The following is a 23,996-nucleotide window of genomic DNA, read 5'->3' as shown; positions in this document are numbered from 1 at the left end:
CTTCTTAAGTCATGGTGTCTCTTTATGCTATTGGCTTTGGGGTTAAAAGTGACTGAGATATGGCAGAGGCTTCTCGGAAGAAGGTGCCATTCTCCAACAATGAAAAGGCATTTTTCACCCAAAGCAAAATGACCTAGATTTCCATAGCCCCGGATATTTGTCAATCTTAAGCTCAGTACTGTGCTACGGGAGCCGTCCCCAAAGCTTGGCCCTAAGAGTCCTTAGGGAGAGACACATTTGGGCACATATGCCCCAGGATGGCCTACATTGCCTTGGCCAGATTTTCAGAAAAGAGACCTCTTGCTTTTTACCCTCTCTCTCTCTCCTCACCTGCTGCTGCGTTTTGCCCTTGCTCTTGCATAGTAAGCTTCATAAGATTTCGGTTTCAGCTCCAGGGCCTTAGTAGCAAATTCCTCCGCCATTCCAAAATCCTGTCATTACAATAGGTGTGCAAATGAGTCATTGAAGAGATATGAAAAATAGACAACTTGGGAATAACACAGATCATATGTACATTTTTGTTGACACTTATGGATGGAACACTTAACGGATGGACATGCCCGGTATGGCTCTAGCCACGTGGCCCATAGCTTGAATGTTCCTTCTACCTTTGTCCTGTGTGTCCCTGCAATGGCTCATGGGAATTTATCTGCCCTTAAGTATGAAAATACTTTGAATTTGCCTTTTTTCTGCCTTTCTAACAAAGTTCTTTCTAGCCCAGAAGCCAAACGCCAACCCAAAGCAGCACCCGAAGTTGGAAACCTGAACTCTTGTTGCATATGCGTGTATGAGGCACACACACATATATACCTTCCGTAGAAACTCATCACAACGCCCCTCTTCCTGCTGGACCCGCTATTCCTTGGCTTTTTAAGGGCTGAGTGAAATCCAACAGGATGGGGTCTGTGTAAAGGAGAACTGTGGAGACTAGATGAAGTAGGGACGTGGGCCTTGGGTTCAGTTCTCTGGTCTGCTCAGAGTGTGCTGTATGTTTTCCCATCCATACCTACTTCACAGGTAGGATTAAGAGCAATAAAGCGTTTGAAAGCCCTGTACACAGTTCTTGGCACATAGTAAATGCTCAGTAAATGGTAGTTTCCTTTCTATTGCACAGAGGCTTCTCTGGTCTGTTCCTTTTCTTACCTGGTTCATTACTTAGGAAACATTTAAAATAAAAATAAATAAATAACCTCCCGTCTGTGACTGGGGTCTGTGCTATCACCTCATCTCTTGATCACTGAGGCTCCCTGGAGGAACGAAGCTGTAGTTTTTAAGATACTCTCACATAATAATCCTTCTCTTTTAATGTCAAAGCCAAAGTATAGCAGAGTAGGTTCTGGTTACACTGGTGATTCCTAATGCAGAAAACACGGCCTCAGGCAGAACAACGGCCCTGGGGCATAGATAAACATTAAAAAAAAAATTCATGGGCGATTGTCTAGAAAGAAGACAGACTTCAGGTGTGTCGCACAGTAGTGGTCATGGGAGGTGACTGTTAGTTAACTCTTTGTGAACAACGGTGGAGCTCGAGAAAAAGTATTCCGTCTTACAAGGGTTGTCTTCTATCCCTACTCTTTTTCCAACCTTACCCTTTAACTTTTTCTTTTGGGACAATCATTATTCCGGAGAAGATTATAGTATTTTAAGTAGAGTACTATCTGTTAGGCAAAGAAGCCTGAAGGCTGTCAGCTGAACTCTGTCTCAGTCTCACTAGCTGGTGATTCCCCTGGTGTAGACACTTCTGTTTCACCTAAGAACCTCACTGCCTTCCCCCAAGGCATCCACCCCCCTTCCCACAGGAACCTCTACCACGCCCCCACTCTCCTCAGCACTTCTGCCTCTTAGGGCCCTAACTTGTGTCCTCTGAGACACCCACGTCTACATCAGGGCTCTTTTCATTGGCAAGTTTGAGGTGGATGATATGAAGGTCATATACGTAAATAATCTTTCTGGAATTGACAGCAGATCCATTGCCACTGAGGCTGAAATGTGACTTTGGTGCAGCTGAGCTTTTTACTTGGATTATTTGTATCTCTTGATGAACTGTGAGACCTCAGGTTGGTGATGCCAGAGATTCCTGACATGACCTTAGCTAGTCCCAGGATCTGAGAGGGATTTTGGCTCGGGACTGTCTGCATGTCACGGGTCCTGAGGGCATCAGAGACTGTATCTGCAAGGCAGGAAGAAGGACCAAGGACTACTTGGGAGATAATAAAGGACCAGGAAGAGTTCTAAGATTCTTTCTCTGAAAAGAAGGGACATGGCATGCTAGAATAAAAAGATGAGGAAAGAAGTGAAAAGTTCAAAATTAGCCTTAAAATTAAACCTTGAAGTCCATGGTCCTGAGCCCTCTTCCCAGCCCTTCCTTGAATGACTCAGGGGTCTTCTAGAATGGAAAGGAATGACTAAAATTCCTAACTAATTACAGCTGGAATTCTAGTGACGACTGCTCTCGCATTTTTCCAAAGCCCAGAAAGTTGATTTGGGGTAGGGGAGGATGATGACAGTATTCCAATCACTTTCAGTGGGAATTAAGAAAATTCAGAAAACTATAAAGTGCCTACGGCATTAACATTTTCAGTTTGAGATACAGATTTTACTTAGTTGATTTCTTTCAAATTGCAAATGTCAGTGCTCTGTGAAGGACAACCAAGTTCCAAATGGGGCAGAGAAAGATTTCAAGGCCTGGTCAAAGCTAGCGAGTGACATGGACTGTCACCTTCCAGGATTGCAGAAAGGAGTTGGGATGAGAGGGACTTACGTTCATTTTCCTGCGACATCGAGAGAGGTTGAGGAGAAGAGACACTTTCAGTTCCCGGAAGGTTTTCAAGTCCTCACCAAACCCTTCTCTAGGGAATTTCTTCAGAGCATACTGGTAGCGCTGTGCAGCCTCCTTTACTTTACCTTTCTAATGGGAGGACAAGATGGCAAAACACACAATTGGTCTGCTGAGCAGCTGAGTACATTTGGCCCCACGCGCCTCCTTCTCTCACCAGTTATTACTAAAGGTTAGCCCTCCCAAACACCAGCCTGTAGAACAGGTCTGGCCCTGATGGTGAGAGCAGAAGGATTCAGTCTTTCCTTTAGGAAACTTACCTGGCAGAAAAGGCATGGTGAAAGGGGTTTCCCAAGATACAAGTGAAAGAAACAAAGCCTTGGTGAATCAAAGGCCTGGGACCCCAGCTTTCCAACCGGATTCTTATGGGACTGACCTTGCTCATTTCAAAGGAGCTTTTTCTTGACCTGATCTCCCTGGCACACATATCATTTCTCAGTCCCAAGAATGCTACAGTTACTACTACTTCCTTAATTTTGGCTTGTCTGGAAAACTCTTTCCTTGCCAGTCCTCTAGAAGAGGTTGTTCTTTTCCTTACAAACGATGTAGTAGCTAAAATCATCTAGCTGCTGGTTCCCTATTCTCATGGCATAAAATAATTATCAATCAGTTTTTCCTGATTTTAGAAAAGGCATGGGGTAGGGATGTAGTAGAGAAATGACGTTTAGAATTTGTGATTCCATCTGTCTATGTAGAAGAGATTTTGCAAGGTGAAGTGTATCTATGACCAACTTAAGGACCTGGTTATAGGGCCTTGCATTTTTCTTATAGTTTGTATTTGAAAATCTGTACGCTGAGCCCAGAATGATGCAGGAGGCACCTTCCATCCCTTTAGCTGATCTTTATCCACTCCACTCCTTCTGGACAGCTACCACTTTACCAAGGACCCTGTCTCTTATTTTCTTTTTAGCACCTTTCATTACGGAGAGATTTGGAGTCTTCCAAGGTAGAATGCTGGGTGAGAACAGTAGTAGCTCTGCCCATTCTCATCAGGAAGTAGGACTCCTGGTCTTAGAATATCAGAAGTTATATTATAACCAGGGTTTAGATTCTCGAGAGCAATGTCATTCTCAAGCCCATAAATATGACAGCTAATGAGGCCCTTCCTTGAAGTCATGTGAAATCATGGTTCGGTTAGGACTCAAGTTTCCTAGAAGCCTGAGAGTCCTAGATAATCATGACCTTCATTCAAAGGGTCCTCGGGAAATGCAACTCCGCTCCCAGGAACTTCATACACTCCTTATATGGGGCGTGGGTGGAGTGGGGGGTGGGGGGGACAGAGGGGTGGAATAATGTGCTTCACAATCATTTCCTCATCTGTGGGTCTGGGGATGTCCTAGTGACGTCTGCTGCCAAAAGCTGGGTTGGATTTGTATTTACATTTAGGAGAAGATTCAGCTAATCATAACACAACGAGGTACTTTTGACATGGAATGTTGTTGAGGAACTTCCTATAGGCCACGAGAGGTTGTGTTAGGGTACGGAGACTTCAGCTTGAATTGTGCAGAGTAAAAGACCCCATTTTTGTTGTTGTTGTTGTCGTCATGCATTAGTGACTTGAAGCAAATCTTTCAATTGCCATTTGTCTCGGTTGCCTTATCTTACTCAGAGATGCTGATAAACTATTATTACTACAGACTTTTAAATCAACGGATATATTAAACGTGAAAGCTGAGATCAATGACTCTTTTCCATGGACTGGAAATACCTATTTTACATAATTTTATTTTTCCATGAATCTTCAGGTCCCACTTACCAGATTCCAAGCAGAAATCTATGTAACTGCCTATTAGTGACCAGGTTAAAAAATGCCAGGTAGATCAGCTACAGGCATGTGTAGGCTATTCTTGCTCTCTTGTTGGGAAGGCAGAAACCCAGGCTCCTCAACTTATGAACCTGCCACTGAGGGATGGCATTCTCCCTTTGCCTCTAGAATCATGGATGAGAACTGTCACGACTTGAGTAGATTCTTATGTAGGAAACAGTCAGTGGCTGTTTTGAGGAAACGCTGTTCCTCCCTCCCCTCACCTTATAAAACATGTCCCCCTCTTCCATCAGCTTGCTCAACAGGATGATCATGATGTCTGGTTTGGAGGTGGCCATCGCCCATGTGGCTGGACCTGTAGTGTACAGGATGCATGATGGGTAAAAAACTCATACAATGTAAGGGTGGTAGGAAGCTAGGTGAAAAAAACATCCTGGGGGAATTTCTGCTGAGAGAACAACTTGCTCCACAACAATTTCCTCATCTCTTAGACCTGGGAGTATCTTAGTGACTCCACTGCCAAGAAGCTGCATTGGATTTGTATTCACCTTAAAATAAGAATATCTGAACTGTCTGAGTTTTCACCACAGGAGAGCAGCAAAGCCTGCATGTTGTATGTGGGCAGGCAATGGCTCAGTTTGGAGTTATTTTAAATACGGAAATTGGGAGAAAGGGTTTACATTAAATGTCACCGTAAGACTTAAAATATCCAAAAAGGGTAATTTATGCTAGAATATGGAACTCGAAGCCCCCAGCTGTTTAATCTGTTAATATTTAAACATGTACTTTGCAGAAGGGAAACCATCCAAGACTATAGGCTCCCTGAATTTGTGAGGCTCGAATAAGACTCCCTGGGATTTACTGTGATCTAGGAGCACAGTCCCAATGTCAAACAGACGTGAAACAAGGCAACATTATTGAGGACTACTTTACCCCCAAAGAGAAAGAAAAGGTTAAATTGATTAGTTTACAGATGCTTGAATTATTTACCAACTAAGCTTTTCAGGGTTAGTTATCAAAAGTTCAAGTTATTCTCTACAACAGTCATTAAAAAAAATCTTCTTTTAAGGTGAAGTAAATTAAAAGATTAGAGGTGTAGGGAACTCATGCAGGCTAAATCAAAGAGGAGAAGGCAAAGCTGACCAAGCCATCAGACTACGCCTGATGCTGACAGCGGTGAAATATACCTCGTGGGCGACTCGGTAACGTCTGACAACCTTCAAAGAAAGGAGAAAACAAAAAGTTGTAGGAGAGGAAAAAAAAAAATGGATGAAGGTGGAAAAAAAAAAAAAGAAGGAAAAAGCAGCAGTGAGAGGCAGGCAGCAAAAAAGCCAGCATATCAGCCAACCCTTGTCTATATAGGTCTGTGGAATGGGGGAGCGGATGGGGCAGCAGCAGCAGGGGCTTGAGTTTGAAGCACACGCAGAGCAAGGGGAAGCAAAGGCTCATGGCCGTGCAGGGATCCAGGATGCTCATAGGGTGGGGCTGGTACAGAGGCGTTAGCACCGAGATGTGCTTCAGGGCAGAACAGCCTCCTGGCTAAGGCTACTGGGGGGCACGGCAGACAACCATGTGATTTTGGACACGGGGTAGTGTAGACCATGGCTCAGATGGCTTTCTCTGGGCCAAGAGCCTTCCTGTTCACTTGGACAATATTTGGGCCAGGGCAGAGGGGAAACTATTCACACTCAAACCAAACACCCAGGGCAGCCAGACCACTGGACCAGTCTGGCCCCTGGGCACAGATGGCCAGCACCTTCTTCCTTTTCTCCTACCTATCTTGGCTCCTTTCTTCAGAAGAGTGACAACAACAGAAGTGTTTCGGCACCCCACTGCCCTGTCCAAAGGGCGCATTCCGCTGTAGTCAACATGCTCGATCATGGCGCCATGATCCACCAGGAACTGGACCTAGGACGTGGACCAAGCAGAGCCGTTAACACAGGTGCAATGGCGCAGCACTGCTCCTCAGGGCTCTGCCTGCTGCCTGCCCTTATTCACCTGCTGGTCTGAACCAGGCTGCGTAGCCAGGGTGTTCAGGCCATACTTGCATTCTTGGCTTTCATCGTGTTTTGCATAGTCCTGTTCTCTAGCAAGTACAGATCCGGGAACTTTATATCGGGACTCATCAACATGGTACTCTACCCTCAACCCCAGACATCATGGATGGAGAACCTTCCCTGTTCTTACAACCCCGAGGCTTTTGTTTAAAGGTACTCACCACCTCAGCATCACCATAGAAAGCTGCCAGATCCAGTGGGGTGCGGCCATTCTTGTCAGCATGGTCTGTGGCAGCTCCATTATCCACCAGAGAACGTACTACGGAGAGATGACCCTTCAAACAAGCCCAGCTGAGGGCTGTCAATCCTTCTTTGTCCATCAGAGCAATGGAGGCACCTACAAGAGCAAGTGTAACACAGGGCTGAGGAAACATGAAAATTCACAGCAGAAGGGAAAGCTGGTGCTTAATTAAGGTGCACACTCTGCTGAAGCACAGCTTCTGTTTCTGGTATGTGAGTTATCTTTCAATAAAACTGTTAAGTTACCTTTGTCTATTATTAATCTTTTTAAATGTATCCTACTTGTATGTAATAAATTCTCAATGAATGTTTTCTGAACTCAGCAAAAGCCTTCCATTTACAATAGTATGAACTCCTTGAGAGAATCTCATAAAAGAGGTCAGTACATGTTTATCACTGATGATAGAGCCAGGAAACTTTCCCCATCACTCGACTGTGGGGGGAAATGGACTCATGGGAAGAGACTGAGCCCAGGTCACAAAGGAAATTCAGAGTTCAGTCTTCAATAACTCACTCTTAGCTCCTTTTATATTCTGTATCTGCCTTCAAAATCTCTCTTTTTCATCTCGAAAGATGAAGCATACCTGACATACTGTTTTGTAATTAGTCTAAAATTCAATAAACATTTGCTTCTTCCCTAGATTGGAAGCTACTAGATGGCAAAGAGCCTATCATTTCCTTGCTAGTTTTGAAGAGCACCTAAGATAATTCTTTTTACACAGTTGGCATGTCGTACTTACTAAATTAGAGATCACACAGAACACTCTCCAGGCTGCCTCTTCAGCAGGACAGGATTCAGATGTCAGATCAAGCTTAGGACCTGCCACAGCCAGCTCGGGGTCTACTCAGCAGTTATCTGGCCTATCACCTGTGTGTCTCTAGAGGTCAGATAACCAGACTTCGGGGCTTCCCAGAGCAGGATGAAGGGCTGGAAAGTACCATTTATGTACTGGGTTATCTTTTCATAATGGCATAGTCTGCAATTAAAACATCGACTCTAACGTGGAATGACTTCGAATATGGGACAGGATCCAAGGGGTTTTTCTCAGAAACACCTCTATAGATTCCCTGGACAGAGCCTCCAGCAGTGGAAAAAGCAGGACAAGAAGGTTCTGGATGTATATTACAGATAAATTGATTTTCCAACTACAGGAAAGTTGGAATTTAAGAAATTAAAAGGAGATACATATAAAACAAACTCATATATTTAATTTACTTCCATAATTCAATTTGTAGTTTTCCTCCTCTTCTTCCCTTGTAGTTAATGGAATCAGTTCTCCCAAACACCCATCTGAAACTTGGCAGTTATCTTCAAGTCCTCTCTCCTTATTTCCTTTATGCAGTCAATCTTACTCATCCAAGATCTGTTCTGCACTTGGCCCTTCTGTTCTATTCTAACAGCTACTGCACCTGGAGTAGGGCCTTATTACCTCTCGTCTGTTCTGCTGCAATGGCTCCCAATTGATCCCCTGGCCCACTATTACTACTTCATGAAGTCTAGTCACACTACTGCCAGAGTGGTTTTTTTTTTTTTAAAGCACAACTCTGGCATCAATTCCCAATTTTAAAAATCTTGAAGGGCTCCCCACTGCCTTTAGAATTAAGTCCAAACCCTTTCAATTTGTTCCTTTTTAATTTCTTTCCATATCTGTTTCCTATTTTATTTCCCAATAGTCCTCATGTGATTCACTGGACAACTTGCATGTTTCCTCAAATCTGTTGTGCACTGTCCCCCTTCCTTCATCTTTCAATTACATTACTTCCCCTCCCTAAATAAACATTTTTCCTATTCAAATTTTAGAGTCTGTTCTATTCTAACTCAGATACCTTTATTAGAGCACTTGGGATCCTCTGCTTTTTAAGGCAGCTATTTATCTTTGTTTCATTCCTTCCTTGGCAGATTATAGACCCTTTGAGGGCACAGATTATAGTATTAATATATTAATTTAAAAAAATCATTCACAGTTCCTATCATAGTGTTCTACAAATAATACAGGATAAATAATGTTTGTAGAATTTGTTGATTTAGTGAAAGTTTCTGATTTAAGAGTGAAGAAATGAAATAGTACAAAGACAGAATGCCTGCAGTGGTAAGAGAGAAGAACTCTCTGGAAAGTGTGCCTGATGAGCTTCTACTGGAATGTGGCAGACACCATGCAGCTATCTAAAGGTTATCAGTGGCTGAAGAGACCCTGCCTTTTCCAGTAGACTCGGGTTGTTCTGGAACATTTATTCCTGCCACATCTTATCCTGGGAATCTAGGCATATCCCTCTTCCTTCCCAGCCCCCGCATAGCAGAAATGAGGAGAGACACCATGAAACCAGACTTGTTTGGTGGCTTGTACTGGGGAAGCAAGAACCGCTTTGCACATTGGGAGCGCAGTTCTCTGATTCTGGCTCAACCTTGTGAGTCTGAGGTCATGGAAGCATATCGTCTTTGGAAGGTGCAGCTAAAGATCAAATAAGTCTCTGACTAAGTCGTACTTTGACATCTTAGAAGAAACCTCATCTTTTTCCTAACTCAACTGTCCTCAGTAGCTTCAGCCTGGGCATGATTCTTCAGGAGGTTGGTTTTCTTATAACTTCTTGGATATAATTATAGATGTTTATGCCCAGCTTACTAATAGGGGAAGCTAATTGGAATGACGTCATTAAGGGCAGTCACAATCATGTAAGTGCTCAAGCTCCACTAGATGGTGCTGTAGAGTCACCGGAGACGTGAGCTTTTCCACAACAGAGATCCGTCACTCATCACTGTTTTGCACAGGTAACTCAGGTCACAGCAATCAAGAGGAGCCTGGGATGTTTTGATGGTGGTATGTGTCCTTTAACTTATTTCCCACTCACCAGTAATATACGCATGTTGGTAAATGTCAAAAGGAACTTATTACAACAGGAGGAGAATAATATCCTGATTTCTTAAATAGGGTCCCTTTGTCAGGAATTGTCTTAACCTCCATTTGCCTCCTTTGGATATAAGAAAAATATTAGTTGTGAGGGCTTACAAAAGAATTGATGAAGTTAAAGTCAAAATACAATCCCTGGAAGATGAACATTTATTGAGTGTACATTAAAAATTACAGTTTGGAGCTTACTGATTTAAATTGAAGAGTTTTCAATGTTAATTTGATTAGGATACTAAAGATCCCTCGAGCCATAAGGAAATGGAGAATATCAGAGTTAGAAGGGTCCCACTGTGTACAGGAAGAGAGGAGATGGACATTTATTTTCTAACCAACTGGGTTAATAATATCTATTCGTAACATTTCTTGAAATCCATCACTGGAAGTTATGAGTTCCTTGCGTTATTATGGGCACTGACCATCCAGCTCTGGCATCCCAGGACTGACCTTGTGCAAGTAGAAAGTCCACAGTCCCTAGATGGCCTTCGGAGGCAGCCATCATCAGGGGAGTGCGGCCCTGCTTGTCTGCCATGTTGACGTCAGCTCCATGGGTGAGTAAAAGGTCAACAATCTGCAAGTGCAGAGAAAGGGGGACCAATTATCCAGGAAGAGCTGCTGAGCAGACGCATGCATGCTGTCCCCTCCACTGTGTGAACTCCCACTGCTATACAGGTAGGTCACTTCTACATGTAATTTTCCACTGCAAGAACCCCTCCAGTTCCTGCAGTCCTAGTACCATGTGGTTTGATCTCTAACTCTCTTAGGGACAGCCAAGTGAAAGGATTCAATTCTGAATGTTTGACTCAGCCACTGAGTAAAAAAGAATTTACGATAACAAAGGCCAAGATGTAGACTAAACAATCCCATAACTGAAGCTCCAATACAAGTCACTACCTATGTCAGTGCCATTTTATTGACCTCTGGGAGTTGCAAACCTGCCTGCAGTGGATACTTACGACTGAACTGAATACAAAAAAGTGCCTCTGATAAGTCATTAGCACTTTTTGGCTTCTAGAGCCTTTTTTCCTACTCAAATACTTCGAAAGGTTATTATGAATATGCTTTCTTTTCCATCCTAAGTGTATGAATTAGCACTTATCCAGAAGCCAGATATCTGGAAAGATCACATAGCTAGAATTTATATACACCACATTTTCTTTTAGCAAGTCAGAGACACCTGCAAGTAAGTGGTTAGCAGGGATATGTTGAGATATGAACCTTCCCAAGAACCTGTGGATACTGTGAAATGTTCTCTGGAAGGACGTCAGTCCATGACCAGGCCAAAAGGAACTAGTTTATCTATACAATCTAAAGCATAACGATGGTTTTGAGTTTTTGACATATTCTCAATTAACTAGATTATTAGTAACAAATGCCCAAGTCCTCAAACTCAATGACTGCTGAGTAACCCAAACTTTGTGATTTCTTTTTCTTTCTGTATCAGAAATTCCCATTTAGAACTTACCCTTGCACGTGGGACTGGAAGTGGCTACCCTGCTTACCTGCCAGTGGCCTTGGCGAACAGTGCTGAATAGGGGCACTGCCCCTCGGCGGTTGGGCTGGGCCACTGCCGCCCCTTGTTCCAAGAGCAGACGACACACCTCCAGTTTGCCCCTTCCGGCTGCAGCTGTCAGGGCTAAGGGCAGAGAACCCAGACTGAAGACAGGTGGTTCTTGCTCTCTCTAGCACTTTGTGTTAAGCACAGCAGTATATGTGTTTAATATAACTGCTACTTTATCTTCAAGAATAACAATTTTAGCTACTTTTGACATGAAGGAAATTTTTAAAGAAAAATAATAAAACTACATTGAAATGGGCTTATAAATTTATTGAAAAAATCACCTTTGATCAAACTTACTTGGTTTCATTTTTCCTACCCAACTTGCCTTCGCTGCTTTTGACCTTGTTTTTGGGTACTGCTTCCTACCTACAATCCTTCTACTGGTCTGTGTGTGGGAAGAACGGAGAGAGAAGGGCCTTTGCAGAGTAAGGTCTATTTGAGAATTAGCCAGGAACCACCACTCGTCAACCTCTCTATTCCTGGGCCCTTAAATTTAAAGAACCAAAATCAGAAATCGCAGTGTAGGGGCCTTGGGTCAGTTTTTATTTTTTTTCTCCATTAGTTGAGACAGAAGTTTCTAGTATATCTGCCATCATTTTTATATGAGGATCAGAACTGTCCTAAAGACGAGAGGAGTGACAAAGGCTCTTCTGAATATATAAAATAATGGAGTCACAGATAAAAAATTGCTATGGTGAGTATATAGGACACAGCAGGAAGACATTTGAACATTCTTTTCGTGCTGTTGTCCATTGTTTCTTATCTTTGATACAGTGGAGATTCTGTAAGTACCTATTTCATCCTCTGAGTACTATTTCAATAGTAGCAAGCAGAATCTGGAGATGTACTTCATATATTTTTGTCTCATTTAACCAGGAGATAGCAAACACACAGGTTTAGTGTTTAAAAGAATGGTTGAGGGTAGGGAGGATGGTAAACATTGTTAGAAGATGGCAAGGGTTATACTTTTGAAGCAAGATAACTTTGTTCCAAACTGACTTGGAAAATAGATTGTAGTAGTCAGCAGGTCCTTCCTTTATTATGGCCAACTACTCCAATGACAAATCAGAAAAAGATAACATTTGACAGGTACAGATAATATTTCAGTTTGTAAATATTGGTATCACAGAAGGGAAGAGGCTTGGTCCTATCTGGGTGAGGGTCATTTCCAAGTTCTCAAGCCCTGAATTAATGACTACAGGTATTGATTGGTCTGATTATTTACTTGACAAAGAAGTTTTTGTCTTTTATTCTTTTGGGTTTTTTTTAATTAAAAAAATATGGAACGGTTCACGAATTTGCAGGGACCATGTGCAGGGGCCATGCTGATCTTCTCTGTATTGTTTCAATTTTAGTATATGTGCTGCCAAAGCGAGCACTTGCCTTTTATTCTTTAAATCAAAGTGATCTTCCCTCTTTCTCAAGTTTATATTTCTAATAATTCAGGGAAAAAAACACAAGAGCAGTTTGAGAACTTGACTGGAAATCATCACATTGCCCATCTTAAACTTATACAATGTTATATATGTCAATTATATCTCAGTAACGCTGGGGTGGGGGGGGAAGAACTTGACTGGGCTAGATACTTGTTAGGAACCATACCACCCCGTTGGTACACAAAACAAATGATGTGGAAAATTTCTAACTCCCATGTTCTGATCCCATTTAAAGTAACTACTAGGTAACAGGGTTGTAGCAAACTTCCGTTTTAATGTCCCATGTATGGGGGGGGGGGGCAAATACATTCTTTTACACAAAAGAATGTATAGTGCCCTGGAGAAAACACAGACGATATTTCAGAATCAAGTCTCTTAACAATGATGCTGAGACAACACAGAGCAGAACACAGTAGAACGTGCACAGCCAGTGCCCACCTCGAAAGCTAAACTTACGCTGTTCACTCTAACCCGGAGCTGTGCTGCTCTGGCTGGCCCACCGGGTAACACATTTATATGAGAGAGAATGTTCCACTTGGCCTTTTTCTTTGTTGTATCTGCTCTGTTGCTTAGGTTATGAGGTAATTTGGCTGGATCTCCAGCTGATAGCTGCACATGGTGATTAACACAGCTGGCCAATTTCATCTCAGAACAACACAACTCTGTAAAATGGGGCCTGGGCTTTTCTAAATCCAAGCGCCAAGGAGTTGCTTTGGCTGGATTTTATAGAAGTCTTATCAAAAACTGTTAAAACTTTTGAAAAAATGAAGATGAAGGTAAAGCCAGTTCTGTAAAACAACAAATTCTTAGAGCAAACACAGCAGTTTGGAGCCAAATCTCTTCCTGAGAGACCAGCAACAGAATTTGTTCCCTAGCTTGTCGGCGTCTGATGACATTATATGACATAAACGGTCCTTTTTTTTCAAATGGAAACATCTAAGGAGTTTGAAGAGGCAGACAGGATGCGGCTTACAGTTGGGGAAATAGCCAGAGTCTGCTTGGATGGGGTGCTGACACTTAATACATCGCAGTGAAGCAAATGGTTCTTTTGTTTACCTACTTTCAACCTTGAAAGAGTACAGCAGACAGGTCATGTAAGACCAATGGGAGGGAGGTGGTTGGAAAGACATACACTGATCACTGCTAGGATCCAAAACAACATTAATCAAACCTTTATTGAGCTATTTGTCAGATACTGTCTCTGCTCTCAGGGAACTCATGGTTGAGGTAAGGATAACAGACAAATAAACAACTACGTTACTACACAGTGCGATATGCACAACAGACACAAGTCCATGGACGCTGGTTGTATGGCGGGGGCACAAAGGAAGAAGTATCTGAGAAGGTCTCCAGGAAGAGATGACAATCTGAGCTGGATGCTAAAGAGAAACAGGAGACTTACAGGCATGCAAGGGCAAGGGGGAAGCATGCTAGGCAGAGAGAGAGCACGTGTGAAGGCAGAGAGGTGGGAAACAGCGTGTGTAGTGTTATTGGAGTTACTGGAGAAGACAGGTAATAGATAAGGCTAGAAAGCATCACTGGTCTCTTCATGCTACGTTAAATAACTTCATGCTACAGGTGGTCATTGAAGGGTGGTAAGCAGGAAAGTGACATGAACAGATTGTGGCTTAGAAAGATCACGTTGGCTGAAGTCTGGGAGATGAATCACAAAAGGGTGAGGCTAGAGACAAGAAGATCAGCTAAGAGGTCATTGTGAAAACCTGAGGCAAGGGGTGATGAGGGCATGAATTTAGAGTATCTTGTTTACTTTGCAAACTCTGGCTTCTTTTGGGCTTTTGGATGGCTCAGGCCCTCCAGGGTTGCTAGCTTTTAACGGTCATCCTAGCCTACGCCCATCAGACAAAAGAGAGGAGGGAGTAGTGAACAATCATGTCACCTCAATTGCTTTTTGTCTGTGTTGTTCCATGAGCAGTCTGTGAAAACCCTGTGGGATGGGAGGGGGCCAGCCAGATGGTGAAAGCTGAATGTAGAAAGCTGCTATCTGGAAAGATAAAGAGGCTGCAAAAAGGGGACAAAAGCAACTAGGATATTCCTGTGATCTGCTTTTAGAAAATCTGATATGTAAAAATTACATCCCAATTACTATTTCATTATATGTTAAGATATATTTCATTGATTCTAAGGTATACTCTTTTTCCTGCACATTTTAACATTTCTAATATTGGAATACATCTTGCAATTGATGTTACAATAAATAATTGTGTCAGCTTAATAGGCAGATTTTTAATTTTTTTGTAGTGGCACATAATATAATGGTTATATAGTTTCTTGTAGTTAGTGGTGTCCTAGATTGGATAGGTCAGGGTTGCAGATATGAGACCTCAACCAGCTGACTGCCGGTCATAGACCTTCATTCCCTGTATAAGGGAAACATACATAAGATTTTGCCATTGGAGAAAATGTCACGATTCTGTAGGTCATTATAAATTTTAAATGGTTATGTGCTATAGATTAGAAAGGAACATGTATACTTAGTAATAAATCCATCACTATTGATAGAAAAGCAACACCCAGTCTATTGTAACACACTAGCGGTGAGTTGTTGGAAAATTTTTACATAGCAATGACATTATTTCCCAGAAATGTTTCTGAGGTCAAATAACTTTTTATAGATCTATAAATCATACTACCAATACATTTCATTCTAACTTATATTTAAATAACATTTTATGTTTATAATGCTGACATTATTTCATATAAATATCAAGTTCAACAACACAATTCTGACTAGCAAAGTGACACAAAGCTTTGATTTTTTAAATAATCTTGAGATATGATACATATGTAAGAGAGTGTAAGAAACTTTATGGCAAGCTTTAAAGCATGAAATGTTTTAAAAGTCCTGAGACCATAAAGTTTTATTCTAATGAGAAATTCATATCAATAAAAATAAGTCTTCCACTTAGTTCACACCCTTCTTGAACATTCTTAAGGAATTCTTTCAAGTACAGCACTAGAACGTGTTTGCTATTCATCACTATGTTAATCTCGTAATTTCTATCCATTATCGCCACTGGGCCACTACTTTTTTTTGTTGCCCTCCCCAGTGGTCGCAGGCGTACAGCCTGACACCAGGGGTCTGCTGGGGGCTGTGGCAGTGCTGTGATGATAGGAGTGGTAAACCAACATGTCGCTCCTGCAGCGCTGGGTCACAATATGCACACTCCAGAACTGCTGATGTCCTGACCGGTCTCCTTCCCTCAGCCTGTCCTCTGGCTTCCTCAGGGTGGGATCCCAGAGACAGCAGCTGTTCCCAGCTGCACATTTTCCTTTAATCTGTCACAGGCTCTTAAGCTGCAGCTGCCTGGCATCTGCTCCCTTTGTCTCATACAGAGGGAGGGATTGTTTGAGAAGCAAATTCCTGGGCTTTGGACCATTCTACGTGATGTTAAGGAAGCCATGGAACTTATATAAGATTTGTGCCATGGGTGGAAATATCACAATTCAATAGGTAATTTTAAATTTTAAATTAATTCAAGTGTCTTTTCTTTTTTAAAAAAAAATAATACTCAGACCCTAACCAAAACACATATCCTTCTTGTTTGGTAAAATATTCTCCTTAAACTGGCCATCTCAATATTGGTCTACTTCTCCTGGCAAACATGACACATATCTGTGGTGTCTCTAGTTTTCATTGCCCTGGTTTCATAAAAAAAACAGAAAAGGTTACTAATGTTTCTCCAGATATTCCAGTTTAGACTTGGGAGAAAGACAACAATCATGTCCTGCAAAGGTCACAAGGACGAGGCCTCTGTTTGTGTCGTAAGTACCATGCAGTATAGATATCACTATGCTGCTGACCACAAGGGATTGCGTGGGGCTGAGCTTTATAGGGTGGCACCTTCATCTGCATCCAGATAGCAGCTTTACTCATAATGTGTCAGATACTACTTTGCCATATCACTTGGTTAAGCCAGAGATGTAGATAAAAATTTAACCTGCTAGTTTACAACTGTAGGTGCAGAGAGTTATTTTGATAGGAAAAATATTTATTCCTAACTGCTGTAGGGATTGAGAGAGAGAGAGAGAGAGAGAGAGAGAGAGAGAGAGAGAGAAACCACAACTATTTTCTGCTCTGGTTTGGCACACTGTAAGGAAACTTTCAGTCTTTTGAAAATATTTAGGAACAAGAGCGGGGGAAAGTTTTGTTTGAAAGAAGACTCCGGTGCTAATGATACGGAGAATCCAAAGGGAAAGAGGACTGAAAGAAGGAAATTGCTTGACTTTTCACTTTGGCTGAACTGGTCTCCAATACAAAAGCCATCAGAGATGCCTCAGGTATGCCAGAGAAAAAATCAAGGTGGGAGATGCAGACAGTATCTCCACACAAACACAACACATTCATGAGAGAAGAGAGTGATGTCTGTGACAAGTACCTGTCTCTCCCCAGAGACTGTCAAAGCTGTTGATCTGTGCTCGCTCCACTTCCTCTTCATCTTTTTCTGGAAGATCAAGTAGGTAGGAGACAATCTGAAACAAGAAGTTGTGTCAGCTCAAGCTTCATGTGGAACACTATGTTACTGACACGAGCCTGTGAGGTTTGGAAGAAACATGGATGATCCAAGTGTTACGAAGTCTCTTGCACACGAAAGGAATCTGAACTGCCTGTCCTAGTAAAGAAACCCAAAGCTGCCATGAGCATTTGTTCCGGTACAGCTTACATGTTTCTCTTGAACATAATTCACTTATATAGCATGTGATTTAAAAAATTACATAGTCCTCATATTTAAGTTAAAGAAACAATCCTTCATCCTCCCAATAAAAATACCAATAAATAAACAGAAAAAAAAACAATCAATAAACAAAAACCAGAAAATAAATATGGAGAAAACTTAGGGCGTGTGTTTCTTCAGGGCAGAGCAATTATGTTATTTTTTCCTCTCAGGAGTATAAGGACTGTTTTGCGGACAATAAAGGGCTGCTAACAACAAAGAAAAGTAATAGCTTTGTTTCCAGGAATTTGGAGAGAGAGTTAAAAAAAAACCTCCCATAGATAACAAAAATTCCAATTTTACTTAATATTCCCTTGGTGACCTAGCAGTTCAGTCAACAGGGTAGCTGTGTCACTGAAGCCTCTCATGCTTCAGTGAGAGGTGAGCTGACTTGGACTGGCCCACGAAAGTTGATCATTCAATTTTTAGGAATTTTGCAAGACGGTTGTTAAACAAAGATGTTTATTAGAAATTAAATAACAATTAAATAAATTACACTTAAAACAAAAGTTAAAAGATAAAATTTCGTAACTTCCTAATTATTTAACCACATTTTACTATTACCTATGCTCTTGATATTATTTGTTTATTGTGTATGATGGAAATATTACACATGCTGTGCTACTGTACAGCCCTTCACAACTTCGTATTCAGTGATGTCACAGTGGTGGCTTGAAATCAGCCAGGGTGGGAGTATTTACACCCTGGAAACATTACAAATCAGGATTTGATTTAGTGCTAAAGCTGAAAGAGGTTCTAGTTTGATGCATATAATTAGCATGAGGGTGAGAAGTAGTTGAACAGTAGATCACATACCAGATTTAATGACAATAAAATTATTGGGAAAAGAGTTATTAGTAAACTGGGGTACAACTCCATTTATCAAATCATGATTGAATTGCAACCCCAACCCCCAAAACCTTACCACCTGCTTTCTTACCTCAGTGTAACCCATGCTGGCTGCAGCAATGAGGGCCTGTTGGATGGCGTGGCTCTTCTTAAACACCCCTTGCTGCTGGCCAGCCATTGTCCAGTCACATTGAATCAAAAACTTGACAACTTCCAGATGACCTCGGAGTGCAGCATGGACCAAAGCACACTGCCCATTCTTATCCAAGTGATCCACCTACGGGAAGGGGATAGAGAAATCTGTGAACAAAGACTTGGGCTGTATTCCCAGTGTAGTCACATCAGCTAGCTGCACGTGGCTAGACTACCAAGGTTCATCCTTTCCCGTTCCCTGAACCAACCTCTGAGAAAATTTAGAAGATACTCTCCTACTCAGCCTAGATCACCACTGAGCTACAAACCTGGTAGATGCCTCTCTGGGGAGAACCCCATTTCATAAGGTCAGGCTCTGTCTTCACATTAAAAGAAACCAAAACACAAAACTCCCAGCTCCAGCTTTGTTTTCCTGAGGTACATTCTCCTTTGTCCTTAGTTTTTTTCTGACCAAGATTTGAAAGACTTGTAGTTCTCTTGGTGTAAAAAAACTGTCTTTAAAATCATGAAAGGAAAGAAAAACATTTTGAAGCTCAAATTTTTTTTGGTCTTCTAAAGAAGCAAAGTATCTCATATCATGAATCACAGTTTTGACCACCAAACTTTGGCAAAGGCTGCTCCTCTCTTCCAACGGGAGGGCAGAATCTCAAAAGATCTGGCCAAAATGGCTAGAGGTACTTGGAGCTTAATGCTAGACTAAGTTCCAACAGCAGTTTCTACAACTGCAGTACTGGTTACAAGTTCAGGCTGAAAGAAGAGCTTGATTAAGATCAATCTACCAGAAAGCCCCTAGTGACAAGGCTCAGCAGATGAAGAGCCTTTTCTGGCACGTAAGTAGGTTATCCTCCAGCGGCAGTTAGAGCACTTGAAACAGAACTCCCCTCTCTGATTCTCCCCAGCTTTAGGTCCACTTAGCCACTTATTTAACAAGTGTTACTGAATGCCTACTATGTGCAAGGTACCACACAGGATTAAAAAAAGGTGACAGATAATAAAATATAGATTCTGTGCTCAAGGACTTTTGAACAAGGTAGGGGAACTGCAATGACTATGAGAAAAGCCGGTCCAACAAAGGAGTATATAATAAATGCCATAAGGAAAGTAAAAATGCAACAGAATGTCAGAGAATTCCCAATTAGAATCAGGAATGAATTCAGAGGGAAAGGTGCTATAGTCCCCTCAAAATTATGCTGGAATTCTAATCCCCAAGGTGATGGCATTAGGAGATGGGGCCTTTGGGAAGCGATTAGGTTGTGAGGGCAGAGCCCCCATGAATGGGATTAGTATCCTCATATAGGGGCCCAGAGAGCTTGCTTGTCCCCTTCCACCATGTGAGGACACAGTGAGAAGGTGCCAACTGTGAATGAGGAAGCTCTTACCAGATATCAAATCTGCTGGCGCCATAATCTTGGGACTTAGCCTCTAGAACTGTGAGAAATAAATATTGTTTATGAGCCACTCAGTCTATGGTATTTTGTTATAGCAGTCCAAATGGATTAAGAAAAGGTCTATCTCAATTCGCTGAGATAGGAAATGATTAATTCTAGTTTTTTGTAAGGGTAGGATACATGAAGGGGACGTTTAAACTACAAAGTTGAGAGGGTCTTTTGGGACCAGAGCATGGATATTTTTGAATGCCAGGCTAAGTGGTAGGAATTTTAATCAGTAGGTAATGGAGAGTCACTGAAAATTTTCATGCTCAGAACTAAGGGGACAAATAAAAGAAACTTTGGTTTCTTAGAGAAATGGTTGATTCCATGGTTGGGATAGAAAAGGTAGAAGATGAGTTTGGAACATCTTGTGGTGCCAGAAAGTACAGAAGTGCTCATAAAATAATGGTGGAGAGGATTTGAAAGGACACATCAACCAACTTGAAGGAGCTTCCAATGGCCAAATGTGGGGTAATTTGAGCAACAAAATAAATAATAATGGAAATGGGTTACAGGTCATAGTATGAAATCAATACCCAGGAATCCATAGAGCTATAAATACATAACTGAATAAATAAATACATGAGGGAGAAGAAACAGCTCTGTCTTACAAGTAGAATTCCAATTAATAAATGTTGAAGGAATGAGGGAAACAGAAAATCACCATTAGGCAAACACCATAGCAGTAATTATTGCAGCAAGAATCACTGATGGATCCTAAAATTAATGGACAAAAACACGAGAAAAAAGGTATTGCCTAGTCTCAAAGCATCTCCCTGAAAGATAATCCTTAATTAAAAAGGGAAAACAGTAACTTCAGATCTGAGACACCTGGAAGACACGACCTTAACCAAGTGACTGACAGACGTGAACTTCCTCTTACACCCTCTGAAGTGCAGCATGAATAAGGGCACGGTAGCACTTCTGTGGTATTCTTGATCAAATATATAAACAAAAGAGTTTATATATTTGATCAAAACATATAAACTCAATCTATTGATGACAAAATATCAAACAAACTGAAATTCAAGGACATTCTACAAAATAACTGGCCAGTATTCTTCAGTAACTTAAGGCCGAAGCCATGGGACAGAATATGAGGGTGGAGAAGAAGACCAGAGGACAAAACCTTAGTGAACAGTTATATTAAGAGAAGGAAGAGAGAAGAGCAATTAGAGAGGCAAGAGGAGAACTAGGACAATATAATGAGTTTTGAGAAGCGTTGCAGTCAATACTGTCAATACTATGGAGAGGTTTAAAGGAGTGAGAAATGAGAAAAAGTTACTTCACTGGGTGACTAGCAGTTGTTAGTGATTTTGAGAAAGTAGCTTCATTTGAATGCCAGCAGGTTGGGTATTTTCTTTTAAAGGATATTATTTATTAGACATTGCATGAGATTATAGACTTCTTTTTGAGAAGGCTTTATCATTTTAATTCACCAAGTGAGCCCATTAATTTTTCTAGATGAAAACAGTGTGATTGAGAGGGGTTAAATGACTTGTCTAAGCCCTCACAGAAAGTATGAATATAGGCTTTGACCAAGTTGTGTTTGATTCCAAAGTTTATGAATTTTAATGACTTGCCCTCTCTTTCTCTCATGGAAGCCAGACTACAATTAGTTAAGGAACAGTAAGGAAGCAGAGGCAGCAAGAAGAGATGACTTTTAGGACAGGTTTGGTGGACATGGAAGGGAAGAGATGAGATGGTAGCTTCTGGTTTGCAGGAGAGAGGAAAATTTCTCTTTTGGATTAGAGGAGACATTCAAAGGTTTGCAGAAACTGGGGGAAAAGGTAGTGTGAATTTAGAAAAAGAATGAAATAAACAGAGAATAAGCAACATAATGACATAAAAAATATAGGTGGAGGCAATTGCTTTGGAAATAAAGGTAAACACATCCTTCTCTGAGGCAGAAGTAAAGGTCAGTGTAGGTAACGATTATAATAGAGTTTTGAGATAGAGGAACATTGAGGTGAACTCAATGTTGGTAATGTAGGAAGGCAAAAGAAGTCTGACAATGACTTGAGAAGAACACAAATGATGTACACATCTGCTCTGGGGACAACGAGAGATGAATGAAATGATAGCTGGACAGCACAACAGACCCGGCTGAGATTAGAACGTGAATTTACTGCAATAATAACAGTAAGTCCCAGTTGTTTTGTTTCTCGAGGTGTTCATTCCTATGAACAGGACATTATAGGTGGACCATCACTGTGTCCCAGTAAACAGCTAAGGCTCTGGGATGTCACTGAGAGTCCCAGTTCCCAGAGAAGTCTCAGAGTCCTACTCTCTTCCCTGGTAAGAACACTGGACACTTCAGAATGAGGTTGCACATATTACTTATATTTCATTGCAAAAACACCAAAATTCTCAGTTTGTTTTCAAGAGGCTACAATTTTCCCCAGAGGCCTCCATTTTTGAGACCAGCACTTTTCTTTCTATCAACATTTTGAAATTGAGTTCTTTTTATATCAGTGGCTCTTGGGATACTACAAAGCAAACACATTTTTAGAAACATTTTCAGAGAATTAAAATACACTAACAGAAACACTTCTGAGTACCTCTGGTCAGTATGAGAATTAATAGAGAGAACCATCTTCTCCCCACACCTCTACAGTGACGATCTCCAAGGACAGGAGGAGGGAGTCTGGCCCCTGTTCTTATCTCCATGGCTCACTTGCCTTCTCTACACACGAAAGGTTCTGAGTCTGCAGGCACCATTCGGCTCAGACTTCCCACTGCAGTCTCCCTGCTCCTCTACTCCTTCCTTGCTCTGAGCTCAGTGGAGAATTTCTTGGTTGTTAGGCAGGGGCTTTTTGTGGCTGCTGATAATGCAGTTTCCTAAGTGCCTCTCCAAGGTTTTAGGGCTGTGTCCGGAGGCAGTGTGGAACTGGCATACAAACACTGGGATGTATGCAGAGCCAGTACTCCCTTTGATCTGTTCCCTAATAGGGCCTGATGTGCTCTACCTAGACTCGTGAGTTAACACAGGAGATAAGGAAGATGACAGCAGGAGGAGAGGAAAGCAGCAGAGCCAGGCAGCCGTTACCTTGGCCCGTTTCTTGCACAGCAGCACGACGATACTCAGGAAGCCTGCGGCAGCGGCATAGCCCAGAGGTGTCAAACCGCTTTCAGAAGAGGCGTCCACATTGGCCCCGAACTCCAACAGCAGGGCCACCATTTCTGTGTAACCAAGATGAGACTGGACGCACAGAATTGGAGCATTATTTAAAACCTCTGTCCGGTAATTAATGTTGGCACCTCCCAAAATCAGCAGTCGGCTGACCTAGAAATAGGTAAATAAATAGAAATAAGACTCAGACAAATATCAGTCACATCCTTTTAGTCATCTTCTATTGAGTCATCTGGGACCCCACAATAGTGCCTAGTAGCATTTAATAACTACTTGGTCATAATTATCATTTGTTCCTTTTTCCACGCTTTGCCTTTGGAAAGGGATATAAATAGTCTCTTTTACATAAACCTCTCAGTAACTAGAGCAAATGCCACCCATACTGTAGTTCTGAACTCAGTCTCTGCTAAGTGAACTGTTGGTCACAAAAGCTCCTATCAAAACAAAGCCTACCCAAGATTGATTTACTCCCTAGAAGCAGCAGGACCTGACCCTATAAATCAGAGTCTGCTTACAGAAGGTAGAAGATCAATAGGTTTAGTCTTCAACTCACAGAATAAAAGGTAACAATTTAAAATACAGAGGGTGCCAAAAAAATGTATACACATTTAAAAAAAAAAAAGATTTTACTGGGGAAGGGGAATAGGACTTTATTGGGGAACAGTGTGTACTTCCAGGCCTTTTTTCCAAGTCAAGTTATTGTCCTTTCAATCTTAGTTGTGGAGGGTGCCATTCAGCTTCCAGTTGTTGTCCTTTCAGTCTTAGTTGTGGAGGGCGCAGCTCAGCTCCAGGTCTAGTTGCCGTTGCTAGTTGCAGGGGGCACTGCCCACCATCCCTTGCGGGAGTCGAACCGGCAACCTTGTGGTTGAGAGGACGCGCTCCAACCAACTGAGCCATCCG

General features: G+C 41.8%; 1 protein-coding gene and 1 non-coding gene across 15 annotated transcripts in view; both read right to left on the bottom strand.

Moving 5' to 3' along the window:
* Positions 1-23,996, bottom strand: part of TANC2 (tetratricopeptide repeat, ankyrin repeat and coiled-coil containing 2) — a 341,035-nt gene that overhangs the window by 8,843 nt on the left and 308,196 nt on the right. For 12 of the 14 annotated variants that reach the window (XM_074320171.1, XM_074320173.1, XM_074320174.1 and 9 more), the window contains 11 exons: positions 23,013-23,249; positions 18,472-18,657; positions 17,196-17,289; positions 11,304-11,437; positions 10,249-10,372; positions 6,820-6,995; positions 6,377-6,509; positions 5,789-5,818; positions 4,865-4,956; positions 2,762-2,908; positions 331-431 (listed from right to left, as the gene is read on the bottom strand). In XM_074320171.1, coding sequence (XP_074176272.1) covers positions 331-431; positions 2,762-2,908; positions 4,865-4,956; positions 5,789-5,818; positions 6,377-6,509; positions 6,820-6,995; positions 10,249-10,372; positions 11,304-11,437; positions 17,196-17,289; positions 18,472-18,657; positions 23,013-23,249 — 1,454 coding nt within the window. The remainder of the gene's footprint in view (positions 1-330; positions 432-2,761; positions 2,909-4,864; positions 4,957-5,788; positions 5,819-6,376; positions 6,510-6,819; positions 6,996-10,248; positions 10,373-11,303; positions 11,438-17,195; positions 17,290-18,471; positions 18,658-23,012; positions 23,250-23,996) is intronic. The other 2 variants (XM_074320172.1, XM_019732928.2) reach the window with 1 other exon arrangement.
* LOC141569122 (U6 spliceosomal RNA) lies at positions 12,637-12,741 on the bottom strand. Its single transcript, XR_012492514.1, has one exon. It is a non-coding gene; the product is annotated as a U6 spliceosomal RNA (small nuclear RNA).

This window comes from Rhinolophus sinicus, linkage group LG15 (assembly GCF_036562045.2).
Source record: "Rhinolophus sinicus isolate RSC01 linkage group LG15, ASM3656204v1, whole genome shotgun sequence".
NCBI lineage: Eukaryota > Metazoa > Chordata > Mammalia > Chiroptera > Rhinolophidae > Rhinolophus > Rhinolophus sinicus.
The sequence above is the reverse complement of the archived record's forward strand: the minus strand, read 5'-3'. Positions and strand labels throughout refer to the sequence as shown.